Source organism: Myxocyprinus asiaticus, chromosome 15 (genome assembly GCF_019703515.2).
Source record: "Myxocyprinus asiaticus isolate MX2 ecotype Aquarium Trade chromosome 15, UBuf_Myxa_2, whole genome shotgun sequence".
NCBI classification, from domain to species: Eukaryota; Metazoa; Chordata; class Actinopteri; order Cypriniformes; family Catostomidae; genus Myxocyprinus; species Myxocyprinus asiaticus.
Genome location: NC_059358.1, coordinates 26,619,072 through 26,640,311, shown reverse-complemented (window position 1 = coordinate 26,640,311; position 21,240 = coordinate 26,619,072). Strand labels below are relative to the sequence as shown.

Below are 21,240 nucleotides of genomic sequence, written 5' to 3'. Positions count from 1 at the left end.
GTTATTAAGGATAAAGGATGCTCCACATATGATTGACTTTGGGGGTTGAATAGTTTTGACATGACATTTGTGAAGAGAATTAGTTATGTTTTATTTTAAAATTTGGGTAAACTGAACTCTTTGTTCTCAAAATTACTCAAATGTGTATTAAAAACTTACTTTGACTGTTTACTGAGGTTTTAGTTGATGTGCTTTAATTCACATCACCAGAATGTATTGCTGGTCAGGGGGGTTGAATAATTTTGATTGCAACTGTATATGTTGTGTTTTTTTCTTTGTGTTAACTAATGAATCAATAAAAATGTTAATAAAAATAAATAAATAAATAAATAGTGGGTACAGAAAAGCAGAAAACAAAGTCTGCTGCGCATGAGAACCAGCTCCACCTTAAACACAATAAAGGATATGTCCTGTCTTGTGATGGAAAGGACACTCCATTAAGTACTAGAGACAAACCAAGGAGAATAGGGTTGTATCTAGACTGTGAAAGAAAGCAGGTGTCATTCTATAATGCTGACAACATGTCTCTGTGGGCCCTAAGAAACTACAGCTCAAAGCAGCATTGTTGTCTCAGTCTGGTTCCAGGGCTTTATCTAGATGGAATGAACAGTGACCCTCTAACTGTATGCGCATATGGGTTGCAAATGCTAGCATGCTGGTCCAGTTCAGCGATTTTTGCAAATTCTCATTGGTATGATATTTTTTCTCATTACTAAATAGCCCTGACATAAGGCTGATTGAGATATTTTAATCTTCAAATATTAGATAGTATTTAAATAAAAAAAGATCCAGTTATTTGTTTATAATTTTGATTATTACAAGTAGGTAACAGCAAACATAGTTTACATAAGATTACCATAACTTTTAGAAAAATCTATTAATGGAAGGGTCCTGTTTTCTGGAAGGGCCATGCTAAGTTCTAAAATAAATAATTCTGCCTGTGATATGCTTGATGAAATTTGGGTCAGCATCTTCGCACGGAGGTTTCATGTGACATGAGAAAGGTAAGATCTAGTGAACACCTCTTGTTCAATATTCATTGCAATTCAGTCTTTTGATTAAAAAAAAAATTACAAATGTTTTATTTTATTTTATTGGCTGTCTAAAGTTAATATAATAGCCTATCAATGGTGCAGTAGTTCCAAATTAATCTTATTGTAACAGAAATGTAAGACTGACCATATACATTAAACAAAATTGTTTCTGAGCTTTTCAAAACTTTTACCTCTTGAGAACATGCAGTAAATTTATGTAGCCATGAGTTGAAAGAGCCAGAGAAGCTTCTGCTGTTCAGAACTGTGACCTATGTGCATCCCTGTTATTCCTGTAATACTGCACTGTTGCTTTAGATAAAAGCATCTGCTTAATGACTTGCATTATGATTGAATTAACTCATGTAAATCTACTGTCTGATCTTGTCATATCTAGCCATGGCAAAACCAAACTTTATATGCAGGTTGGAAGTGTAATCTCATATAAATCTCCAGATATACAGTAATAGGCAACGGCAATCCCAATAGAACTAGCATATACCTGTTATCTGTGAAGTAGGATATGTTGGACTGTTTGTCTACTGTTGCAAAGCATTTGAAACTATGAAAACTCACCAGCTCTTTTTTTACACATCATCCAAAAAACAGCTGGAAGAAGAACAACAGCTAATGCAGCAATCACAACAATAATCACAGAAAGAATCACTAGGGGAGAGAGGACATAGAGACACATTAAGGTACAGGTATTTTCAACAGGAGAACATTTCTTGTTCTTTAGTCATGGATGTAAAAGCAATTAACTGTTAAACTACAGTATCAACTATTGACAGACAAATTAAATGATAAATGGCACACTAAATACTGTAGCATAATTATCAATATTCGTTGTGCGGAAAATTCTGTCAGGCTTTATACAACACTTTTGGTCTTCTGAGCTACTGTTTCCACTTTGCATGTCATACTGCAATGTTGCAGTGTTGTAGTGCTGAAAGCCACCTGCACACTAACAGAGAATGATCACACTATAACATTTTAAAAGTCTGAGTAAAAAAAAAAAGGAAATGACTACAGTCTCGTTGTCATGTCTGATTATACAGTAGTCTTTAATTTTCACATAAAATCATTTGCTGTCATGTTAACTGTTGATGAGGAGAGCGATTGGTGATTGTTGGTGAGGAAGTGACATGAGAAAGTCATGTAAAAAAAAAAAAAACATTACAAACTAAAAAGTGTGATCAGCTGTGCTCCACATCTGTCTCTTTACTGTCTCAGTACTGTTTTTTTAACATCTCCAGAGAGGAATTAGTTACATTTAAATGCAGTTGTACTCCAATATGCAAGAGCCACTGCAAACCACTGAAATAGTTTATATATACCTTGAGGTTTATGAGATATTGGTCCTTCAGGCCTTGATGTCTGCTCAGCAGAGTTTAGGGTAGTAACTGAGGATGGATTTACAGATGTGCCATATTGTAGAAATACAAAATTAATAATTTAATGCACAGACACTAAATCAAGTTATAGACATTCCTTTTATAAATTGTGTTTAATTTCTTTGTCTTATTTATTTCAGCTGTACTCAGCAGGGCAGCAATCAGTTGTAGTTCTGGAAGCCATCCGTACACACACTATCTAACATGTAGTGACTTATATGTTTACTAAGTGCACAGGAAACAGTCATGATTATTTTGGATTTAAGAAGAAAACATATTAGGGCCACATATAATGATTTTAAAAGTTCAGGGTTAAAAAGGCAAAAGACTCTATAATCTCAATACATTTGTGGTGATACCAAAGCCAGTTTGGGAGAGCCACTGCATACCACTGAAATCAGACAGACTGATTATGTGAGAAATAGTGATTATATACCTAGTTGTGTAGGAGAGACTGGTGTGTTTAAGAGAGAGTTTGAGGTGGTGACTGGAATTCGTGTTGCTGTACCAGCTGGAGCTGAATGTTAGTTCAGATGCATCATTCCATAGTGTACATCAACATCATATTTTAATACTTTATCTTCACTTTAAATACAAAGATAAATTTGTTCTTTTTTTGCAAGTTTGTGTTTCATTATCATTGTTGGGATGAAGTGCTTCAATAGAATCCATTTAACCAAATGAGTTCAGAATGCTTTTGAGAGGGTGAAACAGTGAACCTCTGTCTATATACCTTCAGTTTGTTCTGACTGGATGCTATTATTAGCTATTATAGACACTGACATTATGTCACTATATCTTACAATCTTCTATATTTCATTTTCTTTTATAGTTTTCTTCTTTTATTTTCTAAATCTTCCAAGATTTAGGAAATTTAGTTTTCCTACCCATTTCTGTCAGAGTTGAACTGTGAACTGCAGCCCACATACCTTCAGTTTTTACTGACTTTATCAAATTATTTGTTCTTAACATGCCCTGACGTAATGACTTTTCTTTGTTTCTGAGAGCCTTCTAAAATTAAAGAAAGTTTTATTTCTTACCCAAATACTTGACAGAATAGCTGGCTGAGGTCTCCACTTTAGTTCCATTATTAACTTGACATCTCCACTCTCTGTTGTTGTCTTCATTCAGGAGTGTTGTAGTCAGAGTGCTGATACAGTGTCCTGATGATATCTGGAGTCTTTCTGCAGATCAACACCAATCTGATTCACCCACAACAGCTGAATTCTCTCAAAACTGACCAAAGTATCACACAAAACTCCATCATATAAAATCAACTGACAGGAGAGAGTCACAGAGCTGCCTCGTCTTATCTCAGTCTGTGTGGATGATGGAGAAACTAAAACAGAAAAACAATTTTTATAAAAAAAAACAATTCCCATTTTAAGATTGATCATATAATGAACAGAAACACTGACCATAGAGAAAATGGATATAAATACGTTTATCAGGATATTGATGTCCATTCACATATTGCTGACAGGTGTAAGATCCATAATCTTCTTTTGAGGTTTTATAGATGTTCAGAGAGCAGTCAGACCCCAGACTCAGTCTCTCATGTCTCTCTATGTTATTCTTCTTCATCCCTCCAGTGAACAGATCAATTTCTCCTGAATTTATTTGTCTATTATAGGACCATGTAGTCACGGCACAGTCAGAAAATCTGCCACTACAGGACAGAATGACATTTTCACCTTCACTGCAGAACACATGGCTCACTTCTTCTGCACTCGTACCTGTCATACATCAGATATGTGTGTTCATATTGTACTGTATATTTCTGTTCAATATTAATGACAACAACAGAAATTTAACATTTTCAGGGTAAATGATTTAACCTTTAACAAGACACTTTCTCTCTTATGAAATACACTCTACAAATGGCCAGTTGAGATGAAAATTTAAGCAGTAACAGCAGATTTCTTCATCTAAACCTGCTTTAAATAACAGTTTTCTTTTATAATCAATGGTGACAACCAGTCGCAGCACCTGAAATAAAAACTTTCCCTAAAACACAATACAAATATTACCATGAAAAGCTTCATGGATATGTTTTTGGTCAGCTAACCAAATATACAGTACATACGAACATACAAATTGGAAAACTTGAATAATACACTGCTTTCTTAGAGAGAAAACAAACTATGCAGTCTAAACTGTAAACATCAGAAACAAATATCCTATACAGTATATGGCACTTCAGATGGCCTACACAAAGATAACTTTGCTTCAGACTTTTGGGTGAGAAAGAGAAACATACTATGCCAAATTTCAGAGCATTCGAGAATAATATAATATTTATAATATAACAATACACCAAACACCACAGAATTCGCTGGAGGTTACATAGATTTCTCCACAAATAATCTGATGTTCAAGCTAACTCTTTGCCTGACTTTATGTCTAACTATTTTTGTAATAAGTGGATATTCAGATATCCATACAGCATATTCTTTTACCTGTGAGAAATGTGCAGAGAATTATCAGTCCCAGCCGACATACTGTATGACAATTATTAGCCATTTTCTGTCAGTGTCAGTCTTTCTCTTCTTATATTGTTAGGCTAAAGCTCTCCCTTTAAACACCATCATCTCTTCCTGTGGTTAGAAACTTCCTCTGATCTGACCAACAGTTTGTTCAGTCCTGACACCATCACAACATTTTTTCCAGACACACTACACCAGTGCGTGATGGAGAAGGGTTGAACTTACGCCATTCTGTGATGATGAATTTAATGTTGATATATATATTTTGTTCTGTTATGTAATAACACTGTTTTCCTTCATTCTGAATCTTATCTAGCAAGACCCACTGAGACTCAATAGAAACAGCAACTGAACAAATAAAAGAGCTGGAGAAGAAAAGTAAATAATTGCCTTAATATGATTAAGCATAAAATGTTATTGTTGATTGTTCTATTATTGCATTTAGATGATAAATCTGGGGCTCTAAAAACAACACTGAATAATGCACAAGAGTTATGGAATCACCATTAAGTTCAACAACGTGCTGTGCCGTTTACTGAGACCTTGTCAGAGTCCATAATGGCGACATTAGACATCAAATTCCCATAGTAAATGAACTTTATAGGATTCAAAACAACACCACACCTACATTACCACTGGAACAGAAGTCATATGTGGCAGGACCAACACACTCTCAAAAGGAAACGTCAGACTCAGTAGTGATGTTTATCCTGCACCACCAAAATGTCTCTTTTGTGACATATTTGAAATGACAACTTGCACACTTACTTACTGCTCAAAAACTTGTGTCTTTAATAAATAACCATACTGCTAATGTTTCGACCCAGTACCGTAACAGTATGGTTATGTGTGCTTTTCTGAACATATCTGAAATGACAGCCTTAGTCAGGACCCTCAGTCTCTGTGTGGAGCCTCTCACTGAAGTTTTCTTGTAACTTTTCATAGTCAAGACTTCTTTCAACAATACTTAGTAATCGGGCAATGCATCTTTACACAAAACAAAACATTACCCTTGCCTTATTGCTAGTAATTCTCAACTTCCAGCTGATAACCATTAGGAAGTTGCATGCTTGCTATCAAATACTGTGTGAAAACTAAAAAGCATTTTTATGTTGCCCAGGAAAAGAGTTTTCTAAATGTCTGAAATGCAAACACTAGTATACAGTAGCTGTATGTTCACACACCAAGCGAGGAGTTGTTTTCATGTCACAATCTGATGTGACACCTCAACTCTGAGTATCTAATCCTCTTTAACTTTGATTGCAACTGAATCAGAAATTTAGAGTTATCTTTTTAAATAAAATATGACCACTGCAGAACAATACTATATGTTTCTAAACATAAGCAGACCTACCTCACCTTAGCATTGATGGGAGAGTAATTAACGCTGAAATCACTAAATTCCTCGAAATCCTCAGAACAAATGAATATTTTATATATATTTATAATATTTATTTATATTAAATGTACATCAACATTTTAACACTGCTCCAGATGATTTACAAAAAAGTGATCAATTTGACCTAACTTCATCCCAAATTTATGCTGGAAATGACTGATTATCACTGTTTATAAAAGTACAGATAAGCAATTTTATTTCAGTTATATTAAATGACCAAAAATGATTATTTTAGATGTAATAGTGGTTTGAGAAATGTACACTCTTCTTTGTGGGTGTAGTTCTCACCCTGAAAATGTATCTACATCAATTACTCTGGTGTATCAGGTTCCCCGACAAAGCACACAGTGGAAATATAAACTTTTTTATTGCAGTATTTATTTTTCAGATTTGTGAGCTCACTGTTAAGATTTTGAAACATGATATTGCTCAGTGTGAGAAAACACTTACTGTAATTTGTCCACACTGGTTCAACCCACACAGGACAGTTGTCATAAACCTTTTTTAGACTGTTGGACAAGAATTCTGAATCATTCCAGTGGTACTTCTGTCTTTTACTAAATTGGTACATTCAGTTAAATTCTGTATCTTCACAGTTAACACAGGCTTAAGTTATATTTTAACTGATTCAACCAAATTATTCACAATTTTAAATTATTACAAGATTAAATTAGCAAACAGTATGTGATCATGTTTACTACTTCGAGTGTGGTCATTAATGCATTAGGTCAGTAACATCTGTTTTATTGATTTCATTTCTCTGTTTTGTTGATGTTCTCACTTGCTTAGAGTTTTAAGAAAAAATATTAGTAATCACTTAAAGTAAATGCAGTATTTTGTAAACTATTATAAAAGCCTATATGTTGCTTTTCAGTTTGGATTCCTTAATCCTGGAAGAGAATGAGCATTTTTACGCAATGTGTTCTGTCTGGAATTACCAATGGCTTTTTAGAAAATTGCTTTTCAATTTAATAGTTATTAGTTATTTGTTAGCATTTTCCTGTTTAAAATGACAACAGGAAATTAATCTTCTAAAATCAGTCTGTAAATACACAATGTAGAAGACTTGAATGATACACACTTTTTTGTTAGGCAGAAAATAAACTAAACTGGCAGACTAAATTGGTTTTCAACATTGTAAATATCACAGATAAATGATCTTATAACATTCTGTACTGTTAACATGAGAGAACTTTGAGAATGAGAAAGAATGCCAAATTTTAGTGTACAGGAAAAATACTGTATGTAACAAACTTCAAAAGACTGAGATCAACATCAATATCAGCTAGATTAAACTAGCATGTTCAAGATAACTCATTGTCAGACTCTTTGCCAGAGTAATTTCTCTAAAATTAATTCAATAATTTTTAATATATGGATGTTCACATTATACAGATCTTCTAACATTAACTTATATTTTACCTGTGAGAAGTGTGGAGAGAATTATCAGTCCTAGCAGACACATGACAGTTGTTCATGCTGCTTCTATCTGTCTTTCACTTCATTATATAGTTGCAGTTCTTTCCTTAAACATCATCAGCCCTTCCTTTGGTTGTTCAATTCCTCTTATCTGACTAACAGTGATTAGTCCTAACACCATGGTATGCTTATTGAACACATAAACATGACTGCCCACATTTATGTCAACAACGCCCATTCAGTTTTGAATATGTTTGCCTGCTCAGTCACTGTGAAGTAACGAGAAAGCAGGAGAGGTATTGTTTCAAAACACCAGAAGAACTAAATAAAAGTAAATTTTGGGAAAATGCGCCAAATGTTGCGACTCTGCCACTCTATTCATCCTTTGGCAGGATCCCTAAATTAAGAAAGAGTGGCTTAATTTTATTATAACCAAGTCACAATAAACCTGTCACAATGTTATACAATCTTTGCAAGGATGCAGCAGTGGGGAGGGTGGAAAAAGGCCATAAAAAGCTGATTGTTGTTGGCACAAATAAAACACTTCACTGACTTAATAAATGAACCTCAGGGTAATGATATTTTATATATATATATATATATATATATATATATATATATATATATATATATATATATATATATATATATATTTACAGTATATACTGGTGGCCAAAAGTTTGGAATAATGTACAGATTTGGCTGTTTCTGGAGGAAATTTTAATTCACCAAAATGGCATTCAACTGATCACAAAGTATAGTCAGGATATTACTGATGTAAAAAACAGCACCATCACTATTTGAAAAAAGTCATTTTTGATCAAATCTAGACAGGCCCCATTTCCAGCAGCCATCACTCCAACACTTTATCCTTGAGTAATCATGCTAAATTGCTAATTTGGTACTAGAAAATCACTTGCCATTATATCAAACACAGGTTCATTAAATGAAGCTTAACATTGGGCACATTCAATCTCAAAACGGTGTGCATTGTTTTGCTACGGTTTTCGGGTTGAACGACATGTTTCCTTGAAACGGTGTGAAACGGTGTGCAACGGGCTTTGAGGTACGTTTTCTCCTTGTTGGTGGGTGTGTCAGAGGTGTTACCCAATTTAGCAGCGACGTGTATATAAACCCCGCCGTATTAAAAAGGCAGTGCGCACAATTAATCCAACTAAAGTCCTTTACAAATGTGTCCACTGCAGCTTGGTGTATGCAACAATTGAAGACAGAAGAAATGTTTGCCATGTCATCCTGAAATGCGAGGCAAATGTTGGATCACCATAATTAGGAACCACAGTTTCCACATATCCCTTCACTCGATTGGGATGCTCACTGCTATTCTGGACGGCAAGGGTAGTGCCTGTAACATCGAGCGTATTTTGTAGTATTAAACACATATTTAAACCGATTTCATCAGGCTCCGAAAATTCTTCGAAAAGAACGCAAAGAATGGCCTTCTCAGCTGCCATTGTTGCAACGCTTGCGTAACACAACAGGGTGTTCAACGCACCACCATTTCCATTTAAATAAACATTTTTCTATGTTTTGTCAGGGCTGAACATGCCCATTGTCTTTGTGTTTGTTTTTGATTTGCCACAGTATGCAATAGACTGGCATGTCTTAAGGTCAATATTAGGTCAAACATGGCAAAAAAGAAACAGCTTTCTCTAAAAACTCATCAGTCAATAATTGTTTTGAGGAATGAAGGCTATACAATGCTTGAAATTGCCAAAAAACTGAAGATTTCATACAAAGGTGTACACTAGAGTCTTCAAAAAAAAAAAAAGGTCAACAGGCTCTAACAAGGACAGAAAGAGATGTGGAAGGCCCAGATGTACAACTAAACAAGAGGATAAGATCAGAGTCTCTAGTTTGAGAAATAGATGCCTCACATGTCCTCAGCTGACAGCTTCATTGAATTCTACCCGCTCAACACCAGTTTCATGTACAACAGTAAAGAGAAGACTCAGGGGTGCAGGCCTTATGGGAAGAATTGCAAAGAAAAAGCCACTTTTGAAACAGAAATACAAAAAGAAAAGGTTAGAGTGGGCAAAGAAACACAGACATTGGACAACAGATAATTGGAAAAGAGTGTTATGGATCTTAACCCCATTGAGCTTTTGTGGGATCTGCTAGGCTGTGAGGTGCATGAGAAGTGCCCGACAAGACAGCCACATCTATGGCAAGTGCTACAGGAAGTGTGGGGTGAAATGTCACCTGAGTATCTGGACAAACTGACAGCTAGAATGCTAAGGATCTGCAAAGCTGTCATTGCTGCACCTGGAGGATTTTTTTTGGGGGGGGGGAGTTCATGTTGATACAACTGGTAATGTGTCACAACAGAGCATGCATGCATTAAAAATTACTACACACAAAAGATTTATTAACAAAAGATTCTTAATACATGACATTTAATACATGAAACCTTTTTTAAATTATTCTTTTTTAAATTAACTTTACAGGCCGCACCAAACTACACCAGTCCTGACAGATCTCCTTAAGCCACTAATAAACAAATAATATATTGATGACACTTTGTACTTCCATTTGCCATTACCAAAAGATATGACTAATTACACACACACACACACACACACACAAAAAGGATTTTTGCAGATTGTTCAGTTTACTTAACTAAAATAAACAAAAGCAAGACAATTCTAGAACATTTTGTCTTAACTAGATTTCATTACGTTCTACACATTCAGTTTATAAAACTGAAGTTTACTTAATCAATTTGAGTTAGGCCTAATTCAATACTTTTTGTAGCATTGATGACACTGGGCAGGGGATTTCTGTTTCCCAGCATGCTTTGCAGGTGACTGGATGGGGTGAACAAATTTTGAAACTAAGTGTTATTTTATGCATTTAAGAGTAAGATAAGAATAGGAGGAGATTTGTTCATGTTTAATGCTGTGTTATATTGGCATTTAAAAGGATTGTTTGTTAGGCTGGAGTTTTTGGAGTTACCATTGTGGTGAAGACTGACGCTTGTTCTTAGGTTGAGGATGACCTCTTTAAGTGAAATTTGGTTTGAATGCTGCTTATCTCTATAAGCAGTTGCTATCAAACTGACAATGCAACAGTTTCACTGTCATTACATTTGTCACCATATACTAATGATTAACAAAATACGTTTTGTTGGCCCAACTTAAGACAGTTAATGAGATGTTATCTAATTGGTCTGACAAAATGAATTTAAGTTTGTACAACTTGAACTAGAACGAGTCAGTTCAAACCGATTATTTTATGTTGGAAAATGTTAGTTTAACTGCATGGAAAAGTTTTCCTCAATTTAATTATGTTCAGTTAACTTTTTTTCTTTTTTTTCCTTTTTTGATGGTATTAACAGATTAGTAGCTAGTTCATCAACACTTAAATCTTTCAAACCAAACTTTCATGGCATTCATTACAACATTAATGTATTTTCAGTTTTAACTGTCTATTAAGCATTGTATAATGCAATAATGTTTAATAGGTTATTCATGAAAGTTATAAAATGTTAATATATTTTATATGACATGCATAAACTACCACAAAGAAGAATTCTGTGTCTGTATATGCTGTTTTTATTATTATTATTATTATTATTATTTTTCTATGAAAATATGCACCAGACCAGTGGTGCCCAACCTTTTTACACTGAAGCCTCCTCAACATATAAGTCTACACATACAGTATATTACTGCCATGGATGCGTGCTCTCTCTCACCGCGCTATGTGTTTGCTCCTGTGCGCGCGCCAGAGAGCACTATCATCGATGGCCATGAGAAATGCAAAATGATGATTATAACACAATGATTTCTGGAATGCGCATTGCCATGGATTTTGCATAACCGCGATAGACATGATACTTGATACATTTCTAGCACACATTGACGGAGAGCCATGAATCTGCTTGATGGTCTAGTTATAAAGCATCAACAAGGTATACATTTTAAGAAGTCTTTGCAGTGTTGCAGTGCGTGGTTATGATGTTTTAGGTCCAAGATAAAGAAACCCACAAGCACTTGTCCATGCCAGCGTTAGAAGGAAAATTCTGTAAATTTGGTGCATGTCATCCTCACGCAGTTGTGCAAAGAGGCTGTTACTGGTAGTGACATTTCATGAATTGTTTTGAGATTTTGCTTATGTTGAGTTAGACGAGGATGCTGACATGCTGTTTACTGCTATTGTGCATATTATGGATTTACTCCTCTAACAGAAGCATAAGTCAATGTCACAGAATGTGAAAAAAAAAAAAAAAAAATGTATTCAAATCCAGAATTGCATCTAAGAAGTGTATGATGGTGAGTTTTAATTGGACAGAGAATTATCAGTCCCAGCAGACAAAAAATATATACTTATCTTATCATCAGCCCTTCCTGTGGTTGGTAACCTCCTCTGATCTGACCTACAGTTTTATTTTGAAACAATGCTACAGTTGCGATTCAGCGCACTATACCAGTGCATAATGAATTATTACTTCACATTTTTCATGTAAATGTTTGCAAGAAGTCAAGTAGTTTCCTTACTTTAAAAGTTTTACTTTTTACTATCCTTCTAAAGAAAGGAAGTGTAATTTTTAAAGATGAAAACTCCAGTTATATCAGTTACCTTATAAAAGCAGTTTTATTTTACATGGAGGGGGTCTGCTCATGGGGGCTGCCATGTTAGAATCACATGAAAGGCCGAATACTACTCACATAATCTTAGTAACTGCCCTGTTATTAGACACTTTCATTAAAAAGTGATTTTTAACAATGGCATCAGGAACTAAAACTATTGCGTTCGAATGAAGCTGCATCCACACCAATAGATGTCATTGTGAGTCCAAGGCAACACATTCAAAAAATGCTGTTGATAAAAAGTAGCATATAGTACACCAATTACAGGAACAGTCCCCTGGACCAAAGTGAGGTTAAGTAAGGGCAAAATGATGGTTCCCTCTTCAAGAGAGCTGTGAGAATCACTGAGTCGAACTACACTGGCTCAACCTACATAGAAAAGTGGTCAACTCTGAACCCTTTTTAGACTGTTGGGCAGAAAAAGAATTACTGTGTGAGTTTCACTTCTATCTTTTAGCAGGTTGCTGCATGCCATTAAATTTTAATAAAGTATTAAATAAATTATTCAATTGATAAAATTATAAACAGCTCGGTGACAAAATGTATCCATTGGCAAGTGCCCATGTCACACTAGCAGAAAATTAATTTTAGTAAAACAGACTTTTGAAAGTATTTTTAAATGAACTACCTTTTACATAATTTAACGAACCAATGCAAAAGTGAGATTTCACCAAATGTGACTGACAGTGTTTGGTCAAACCTGAAAGTCTCTAAAGAAAGACATTAGCAGTGTTCTATGACACCAGCACCTCCATGTATGTTTATGATTTTAAAAAGTGTTCTAGCCATCTCTGAGAAAATACATTAACAAAAATATATTAAAAAGTCTCATGAAATATACGTTATACAAATTCTTCCTTAGTCTAAAGCAGAGCATATATAAGCCACTTTTCTGATGGTGAATTTGACCTGAAAGCAGGTCTCTGAGTCTCCTCAGCATTTGTCTTTTAGGATATTTGGTAATCAGCATTCTAAATGTATGTCCTGATAATTCTGCAAAAAGGGAACTTGTGAAACTAGCACTTGAGAGACAGAAGCTTGTGGGTAACTGACAAGAATCTTTTCAAAAAAAGAGATGACTGATCTTTGTTCATCTTTAAAGTTTATAAAAACAGTGCATGAGCTTTTTGGTCTTTATATGGAGAACTTTAATTCAAATTGAGACAAAAGTACAATTTGTTCTGTGTTCATATACTTGTTGAGCAACTGCTACACATCTTAACAGTAGCATACAAAGACAAAAACACAAAACCAGGAGTACCAAAAAAAATAAAAAATAATATATATATATATGTTTTTATTTATTTTTTTATCCTCAATATGAAAACAATGTATAAAAGAGCAGGCAAAGGGTGACTAAGCAATTCATCAGGAAGAAGAAATTGACAGATGTATGTAAAAAGAAACAGCTTTGTAGGGGAAGGACTGTGTAATCTATAAATGGATCGATAGATGACATGTCCCTGTTTCGGACTTTAACTAAGAGAGCACAGTTGAGGGCATATGATCATGTACTTTTTACAGTTTTAATGAGTTCTAAACCAATTCCTTTTCGTTCAGTGTCCTCCAGTTCTCGTAAGTAGTACACAACTTAACTGGCAATATCAACTTGCATGAGCTCTAAGCAAGTATTCACTGGGGCATCTATAATAGGAGGTACTATTTGTGTGTGTGTTTGTGTGTTAGAGCAATCGTCCTCTACATTCTGTTGATCCACAGCAGCACAGAAGCTCCTTGCCTTCCACACTGCCAACTTCATAATTATAATCCCACGTCAGCTCTGTCCCTGCCCGAATTCGCCTGCAGAAATACACAGACACAGATTAATACAAAGACTGTAAGAGACACAAACATTGATGTACACTAACAAATGTGTCTATATGAAGACACCTACTTGGAAGTCAATTTAGACACTGACACACTCAAAAACATGGAAAGTATTAGCATATACTTAAATGCACTCATCACAAATGCACAAACACATAACATTGTTGGTGCCATGCTCACTTGCTAGCGAAGAAGGCCACCCAGGGGAATCGTAGATCATGAGTGTCCACAAACACATTCTGGACAAACAGATTAGGGCTGCAGCTATGCTGTGGGACAAAAAGAGCAGATTGGAGGATGTAAACACAGCAGTACAGACCTGCCATAAAATTAAACATAATCAACAGGGTTCCTACACCTTTTGACCAAAGAATTTCCATGATTTATTCATAAATTATCCAGTTGTTAGTGAGTAAAGGATGAGGATTTTTAAAAACATATGAGTTTGTGATGTATGATGTATTTTAGAGCAGAGTATAGCCATAGAAAAATATATAAGCTACAGATATTTTCAAAACTTCTTTAAATGTCTGTGGTTTTAAAGCTGAGTAGCAAAAACAGCATTAGAGTTGGTAAGTTTGATCAATTCCATGAATTAACATTTACATCTGCCTTGCGTCTCCTAGAACTGGGGTGTGTAATTCTGCATACATTTTATTTATTTTCTTTTTTCTTCCCAATTTGGAATGCCCAATTCCCAGTGCTCGTGGTGGCGTAGTGACTCGCCTCAATCTGGGTGGCGGAGTACGAATCTCAGTTGCCTCTGCATCCGAGACCGTCAATCCGCGCATCACGTGGCTTGTTGTGCGCGTTACCGCGGAGAAGCCTGTGGAGGCTTCACGCTATTCTCCGCGACATCCATGCACAACTTACCACTCGCCCCACCGAGAGCGAGAACCACACATTATAGTGACCATGAGGAGGTTACCCCATGTGACTCTACCCTCCCTAGCAACTGGGCCAATTTGGTTGCTTAGGAGACCTGGCTGGAGTCACTCAGCACGCCCTGGATTCGAACTCGCGACTCCAGGGGTGATAGTCAGCGTCAATACTCGCTGAGCTACCCAGGCCCCCTGCATACGTTTTTGATCGGATCTACTTGACAGCCAGAGTAATCCTCTGTCGTTTGTTGTTGATGCCCAGTTTTTGTCTGTAGCCATTTACTTAGTCGGTAAGTGTATGATGCAAAGTATTTTAGATTATGTTAATTTTAGAAGTTGTGGAGTGTAATCCAGCTTTAAAGGGCTTCCCTTCATTCGAGAATATGAAAACGTTTGTCGACTGGTAAAATAACTTTCTAGGAGTTTAATGGCATTTTGGAGATGATGTGTGAATGGTAGCAAAATGGGGAAATAGACCGAAAGACATTGCATGTGTGAACAGCAGAGCATTTATCGGTAAAGGCAGTACAACAATTTTACTGCAACTGACCTGGTTTCATGTGTCAAAGTTACTAATGAAAGTGAATGGTGTCGAGGGCTAACTTTCTGACAACATTTTTCACAAGTGCCTAAAACTTCTGCACAGTACTATATATCAAGCTACAGTTGAAGTCAGGAGTTTACATACACCTTAGCCAAATACATTTAAACTCAGTTTTTCACAATTCCTGACATTTAATCGTAGAAAATATTCCCTGTCTTAGGTCAGTTAGGATCACTACTTTATTTTAAGAATGTGAAATGTCAGAATAATAGCAGAGAGAATTATTTATTTCAGCTTTTATTTCTTTCATCACATTCCCAGTGGGTCAGAAGTTTACATATACTTTGCTAGTATTTGGTAGCATTGCCTTTAAATTGTTTGACTTGGGTCAGACGTTTTGGGTAGCCTTCCACAAGCTTTGCTGTTGGAATTTTGGCCCATTCCTCCAGACAGAACTGGTGTAACTGAGTCAGGTTTGAAGGCCTCCTTGCTCGCACATGCTTTTTCAGTTCTGCCCACAAATTTTCTATCAGATTGAGGTCAGGGCTTTGTGATGGCCACTCTAATACCTTGACTTTGTTGTCCTTAAGCCATTTTGCCACAACTTGGGAGGTATGCTTGAGGTCATTGTCCATTTGGAAGACCCATTTGCGACCGAGCTTTAACTTCCTGGCTGATGTCTTGAGATGTTGTTTCAATATATCCACATAATTTTCCTTCCTCATGATGCCATCTATTTTGTGAAATGCACTAGTCCCTCCTGCAATAAAGCACCCCCACAACATGATGCTGCCACCCCCATGCTTCACGGTTGGGATGGTGTTCTTCGGCTTGCAAGCCTCACCCTTTTTCCTCCAAACATAACGATGGTCATTACGCCCAAATGTTTCAATTTTTGTTTCATCAGCGGACATTTCTCCAAAAAGTAAGATCTTTGTTCCCATGTGCACTTGCAAACTATAGTCTGGCTTTTTATAGCGGTTTTGGAGCAGTGGCTTCTTCTTGCTGAGCAGCCTTTCAGGTTATGTCGATATAGGACTCGTTTTACTATGGATATAGATACTTGTCTACCTGTTTCCTTCAGCATCTTCACAAGTTATTCTGCTGTTGTTCTGGGATTGTTTTGCACTTTTCGCATCAAACTACGTTCATCTCTAGGAGACAGAATACGTCTCTTTCCCGAGTGGTATGATGGCTGCGTGGTCCCATGGTGTTTATACTTGTGTACTATTGTTTATACAGATGAATGTGGTACATTCAGCTGTTTTGGAAATTGCTCCCAAGGATGAACGAGTCTTGTGGAGGTCCACAATTTTTTTCTGATGTCTTGGCTGATTTCTTTTGATTTTCCCATGATGTCAAGCAAAGAGGCACTGAGTTTGAAGGTAGGCCTTAAAATACATCCACAGGTACACCTCCAATTGACCCCAGTTAGCCTATCAGAAGCTAATTGTCTAATTGCTTAAAGGCTTGACATCATTTTCTGGAATTTTCCAAGCAGCTTAAAAGGCAAAGTTAACTTAGTGTATGTAAACTTCTGAACCACTGGAATTGTGATATAGTCAATTAAAAGTGAAACAATCTGTCCGTAAACAATTGTTGGAAAAATTACTCATGTCATGCACAAAGCAGATGTCCTAAATGACTTGCCAAAACTATAGTTTGCTAATATGAAATCTGTGGAGTGGTTAAAATGAGTTTTAATGACTTCAACCTAAGTTTATTTAAACTGAAAAATCTTGAGATTTTTTTTCTAAATTTCCCAGCACAACTAGAGACCACACTTACTGAAAAAGGTTTACCATAAATACACTCTGAAAAAATCGTTTTGTACGAAAGCATCTGCCAAATTAAAGGTGCAGTATGTAAGATTCAGAAACCCTTGTTATTAATGACACCTGTGGCTGTTAAGTGAACTGCAGCCAGCTACCTGTTGCTCGTGCTCGTGCACACACTCCATAGGGACGTGAGTGAGCGAGCATCGGCTAAAACAATGACGTAACGTACAAAGAGACTGAACGTGATCCACCAGCATCATGCTGACAGATGAGGTAGCATAATTAAAATTACACAGTTATGATTGTTTTATTACAAACTTTGATATTAAACTAAAACTATTTATCAGCTAACATAGCATACTGAAACACACATACAGCTACATACTACCAAACTATACCAGACTGTTTACTGTTGCACTGCAATGTTATATTGCACTTGTATGTTTTGCATGTCATATGTTGTACTATGATCAAGAAACCAGTGTATTTGCTTAAATTTATCCTGTATACCTGACTTTTAGTATAAAGATATGATCATTGAAATTATTTGAAAGTTACGAAGCAACGTAGCTTGCAATTTGTCAGCATTTGCAGGCAAGATCAAGTTAGCTAAAATTACATAGATCAATCCTTATGGCACTATATTTCACATGCTTTGCAGTTATGTAAGCTTACCTGTCCAATAAGAAGAATGTCAATTAAGGGTCAGTTTTGATCCCCAAAACTGTACGCAGGTCCCTCCAGGAATCAAATGCCCTGTAGATGTTCACTCTAGTTTTCGCTCGACCACAATCACTTTCCCGCTTAGCCAGATTAGATTCAGTAGATAAATGTTTTTAGTTTTTTTTGGCGGGATTCAGTAGATAAATGTTTTTAGTTTTTTTTGGCTTACTCTGAGTTTGTGTAGGAGTCGGTGTTGTGCTGGGAGCTGGACGTTAACTGGATTCCATCTCTAAGATAACGTTACCTAGTGTTGCAGTTTGTTGTCGCTGTTGAATGGCGGAGGAGAAGCACTGAGGCAAGGCTCTCGGGAGCACGCAAAAACGTCACATCCTATGGATTTTCCCGGCAAAAGCGACCCGCTCCCTTCGCACGAAAATCAGTTTACAGGCTTTAATAGGCAATCTAGGAAGTCCGGGAAGGGCTTATTTTTTAAGTTGCATTACAAGCCGTTCACACATTGGCAAAAAAATGCGAACAATACTTTTAATTGAAGTAAATGTAAAGTCACACATAACTGGGTCTGTCCTTGTACTCACATTGAGGTAGCGTCCCAGGTTGCCCTCCAGTTTGGCATCAATGATGTAACAAGATTCCTCCCCATCAAAGAACTGCCGGGTGTTTTTAGGGCCACTGTTGCCACCACCCTGTCCGTGAGATGGGCCTGACCCACCTCCTGCACCTGCTCCCCCTGATTTCACCATCAGACTGTGGGAGGACTTCAAAGCAATGCCACGTGTGGACTTCACCGCCACCTGCCTCTTCACCACAGCTGAGAAAAAAGAAATACGAACATGCACTATTAAATGAGTTATTATAGGGATGTGATGGTGACATTGAAATTTTCACAATCTGGGCTTGGAAAGTAAAGATATAAAATTACCTAAATTTTATCTGATTAACTACCATATTTGTGATTGTTAAAATTACACCTAGTATTAAAAATAAGTGTAATATACACGCAAAAAGTGGAGAATGTAAAGGGATAGTTCACCCAATAATGAAAATACTGTCATCATTCACTCAACCTCATGTTGTTCCAAACCAGTGTGACTTTCTTCCGTGAAGCAAAAAAGGAGACATTGCCAGAATGTTAGCCTTCGTCACCATTCACTTTCATTAGCAACTTTCACACATGAAACCAGGTAAATTGCAGTAAAATTGTTGTACTGCCTTTACTGATAAATGTTCTGCTATTCACACATGCAATATCATTCGGTCTATTTCCTCATTTTGCTACCATTCACACATCATCTCCAAAATGCCATTAAACTCTGAGATAGTTATTTTACCAGTCAACAAATATTTTAATCTCCTCGGACGAAGGAAAGCCCTTTAAGGCTGGATTACACTCCATAACTTCTAAAATGAACATAATCTAAAATACTTTGCATCATACACTTACCGACTAAGTAAATGGCTACAGACAAAAACTGGGCATCAACAACAAACGACAGAGGATTACTCTGGCTGCCAAGTAGATCCGATCAAAAACGTATGCAGAATCGCACACCCCCGTTCTAGGAGACGCAAGGCAGATGTAGATAAACAAAGATGTACGACAGCTGCATTGTTGTCGCTGCTACTCTTTTCCGAGTCACGATTCTCATGAAAGAAATAGGCCAAGTGCACTTGGGTGAGATTTTGGGTGGAAAAAGAATGTGACGCGAGCTGGAAGTGAAGTTAAAATTTAAGCTCCAATTTGAGCGCTTGTTCGCCATCTCCATTTCTTCGTGGTCAAGTTTAGTGGCCCCATTGGCTGCTCACCATATGACTTCACGTTTGAGTCGTGGAGCATCATACACTACAAGATTTCCTCTATAAATGGCTCTAAAATATAAAATATGTTTGATGTCCTCTGACTAAATGAAATGATTTCACTATCCATCCATTTGATTAAATTAATTTGACCCCTGAGTAACTTAATATTCTCTGTCAGAACTTTGTGATTAGCCCAGAGCAGGCTTCTTATGTCTGTGCATCCTGACTTGTTAATCTTACGGCTCTGTTCACACATAGCATCAAAACTTACCTTTTCAGGTAATGTTACAACTTCTCATTCAGAGAAATTGCCAGAGCTGATTTACTGGTATTTTCAAACAGCTCATGTTCATACATTCCCTCTAAACTGAAAATTGCCGTTAATTTTCAGGAAAAGGCTGTATGTGTGAAAACGACTAGTATCTCATTTTTCCATGCAAAGAAAGTAAATGGTGACTGAGGCTGTAATTTTTGGGTCACCCACCACTAATACATTCAGTATCTGACAGCAGACTGTGAGAGCCAACTTCTGGGTTTGTCACCAGAAACAAAAATATAAGGAAATACACACTGTTGCAAGAATGTTATTTCACCTTTATCTTCATCTTTATTTTTCTTTCTTACCCTGAGTCTTTTTCTCTCTCTCCTTGTTGTCATCTGAGCCTGAACTGATAGTTTGCACATCGTCACTGTCAGAGAGGGTCATTACATCCTAAACAGAGATACATAGAAAAATCAAGATATGAGGTACAACAAAAAGGTCATCAGAGAGAGTGTGAGGTAAAATTAAAAAGGTTGCCAGAGAGAGTGAGAAAAAAGGAACAAAGAAACAGGAAAGAGATGAGATATTTCATGAATGAAAAAAATAAAAAATGGATATTAATAGATGGATAAACTGAACATAGTTTTCCCCTACAGAAACTTCATTTGCAGATATGTTTCATTAACGTTTGCCATATGACCAATCAGTAATTCGACTGGTTTGAGTTTCATTGTGTTTACAGTTTGCCATCAATATGTTATTTTATGGTGCCACTCCTGAATAGCAGTGCAGGAAACAATGCATTTGACGTCCCACACCAACTAACCTTCTTCTCTGCCTTCACTCCTCCCTCCATCTTGACACTCTGATTGCCAGAGGTGGGGGACTGACTGGTGAGCCAAGATGCCACTTTACTCTTCCCGGTCTCCTCTGGCATGGGAGGTGGTTTCCTCTCCTCTCCCGCTGACACGCTCAGTCCATCCTTACTGTCCTGGCTCTCTACAGTAAAAAGAGAGAAAATGATGAATAAAGTGAGCCATGCTGAATGAATGCACAAATATGCAATGTCTGGAGCATCTTGATTTATTGCTGACTACAGATTTATAAAAAGATACTTTCTATAGAGAA

General features: G+C 36.6%; 1 protein-coding gene and 1 pseudogene across 3 annotated transcripts in view; both read right to left on the bottom strand.

The window, feature by feature from the left end:
- Positions 1–1,722: 1,722 nt before the first annotated feature.
- LOC127453267 (uncharacterized) lies at positions 1,723–7,870 on the bottom strand (annotated as a pseudogene).
- A 5,600-nt stretch (positions 7,871–13,470) lies between these two features.
- LOC127452895 (histone-lysine N-methyltransferase SETDB1-B-like) overlaps positions 13,471–21,240 on the bottom strand; it is a 38,241-nt gene continuing 30,471 nt past the window's right edge. For all 3 annotated transcript variants that reach the window (XM_051718749.1, XM_051718750.1, XM_051718751.1), the window contains 5 exons: positions 20,939–21,111; positions 20,475–20,562; positions 18,629–18,861; positions 14,347–14,435; positions 13,471–14,139 (listed from right to left, as the gene is read on the bottom strand). In XM_051718749.1, the coding sequence (XP_051574709.1) occupies positions 14,022–14,139; positions 14,347–14,435; positions 18,629–18,861; positions 20,475–20,562; positions 20,939–21,111 (701 nt within the window). In that variant the 3' untranslated portion in view covers positions 13,471–14,021. The remainder of the gene's footprint in view (positions 14,140–14,346; positions 14,436–18,628; positions 18,862–20,474; positions 20,563–20,938; positions 21,112–21,240) is intronic.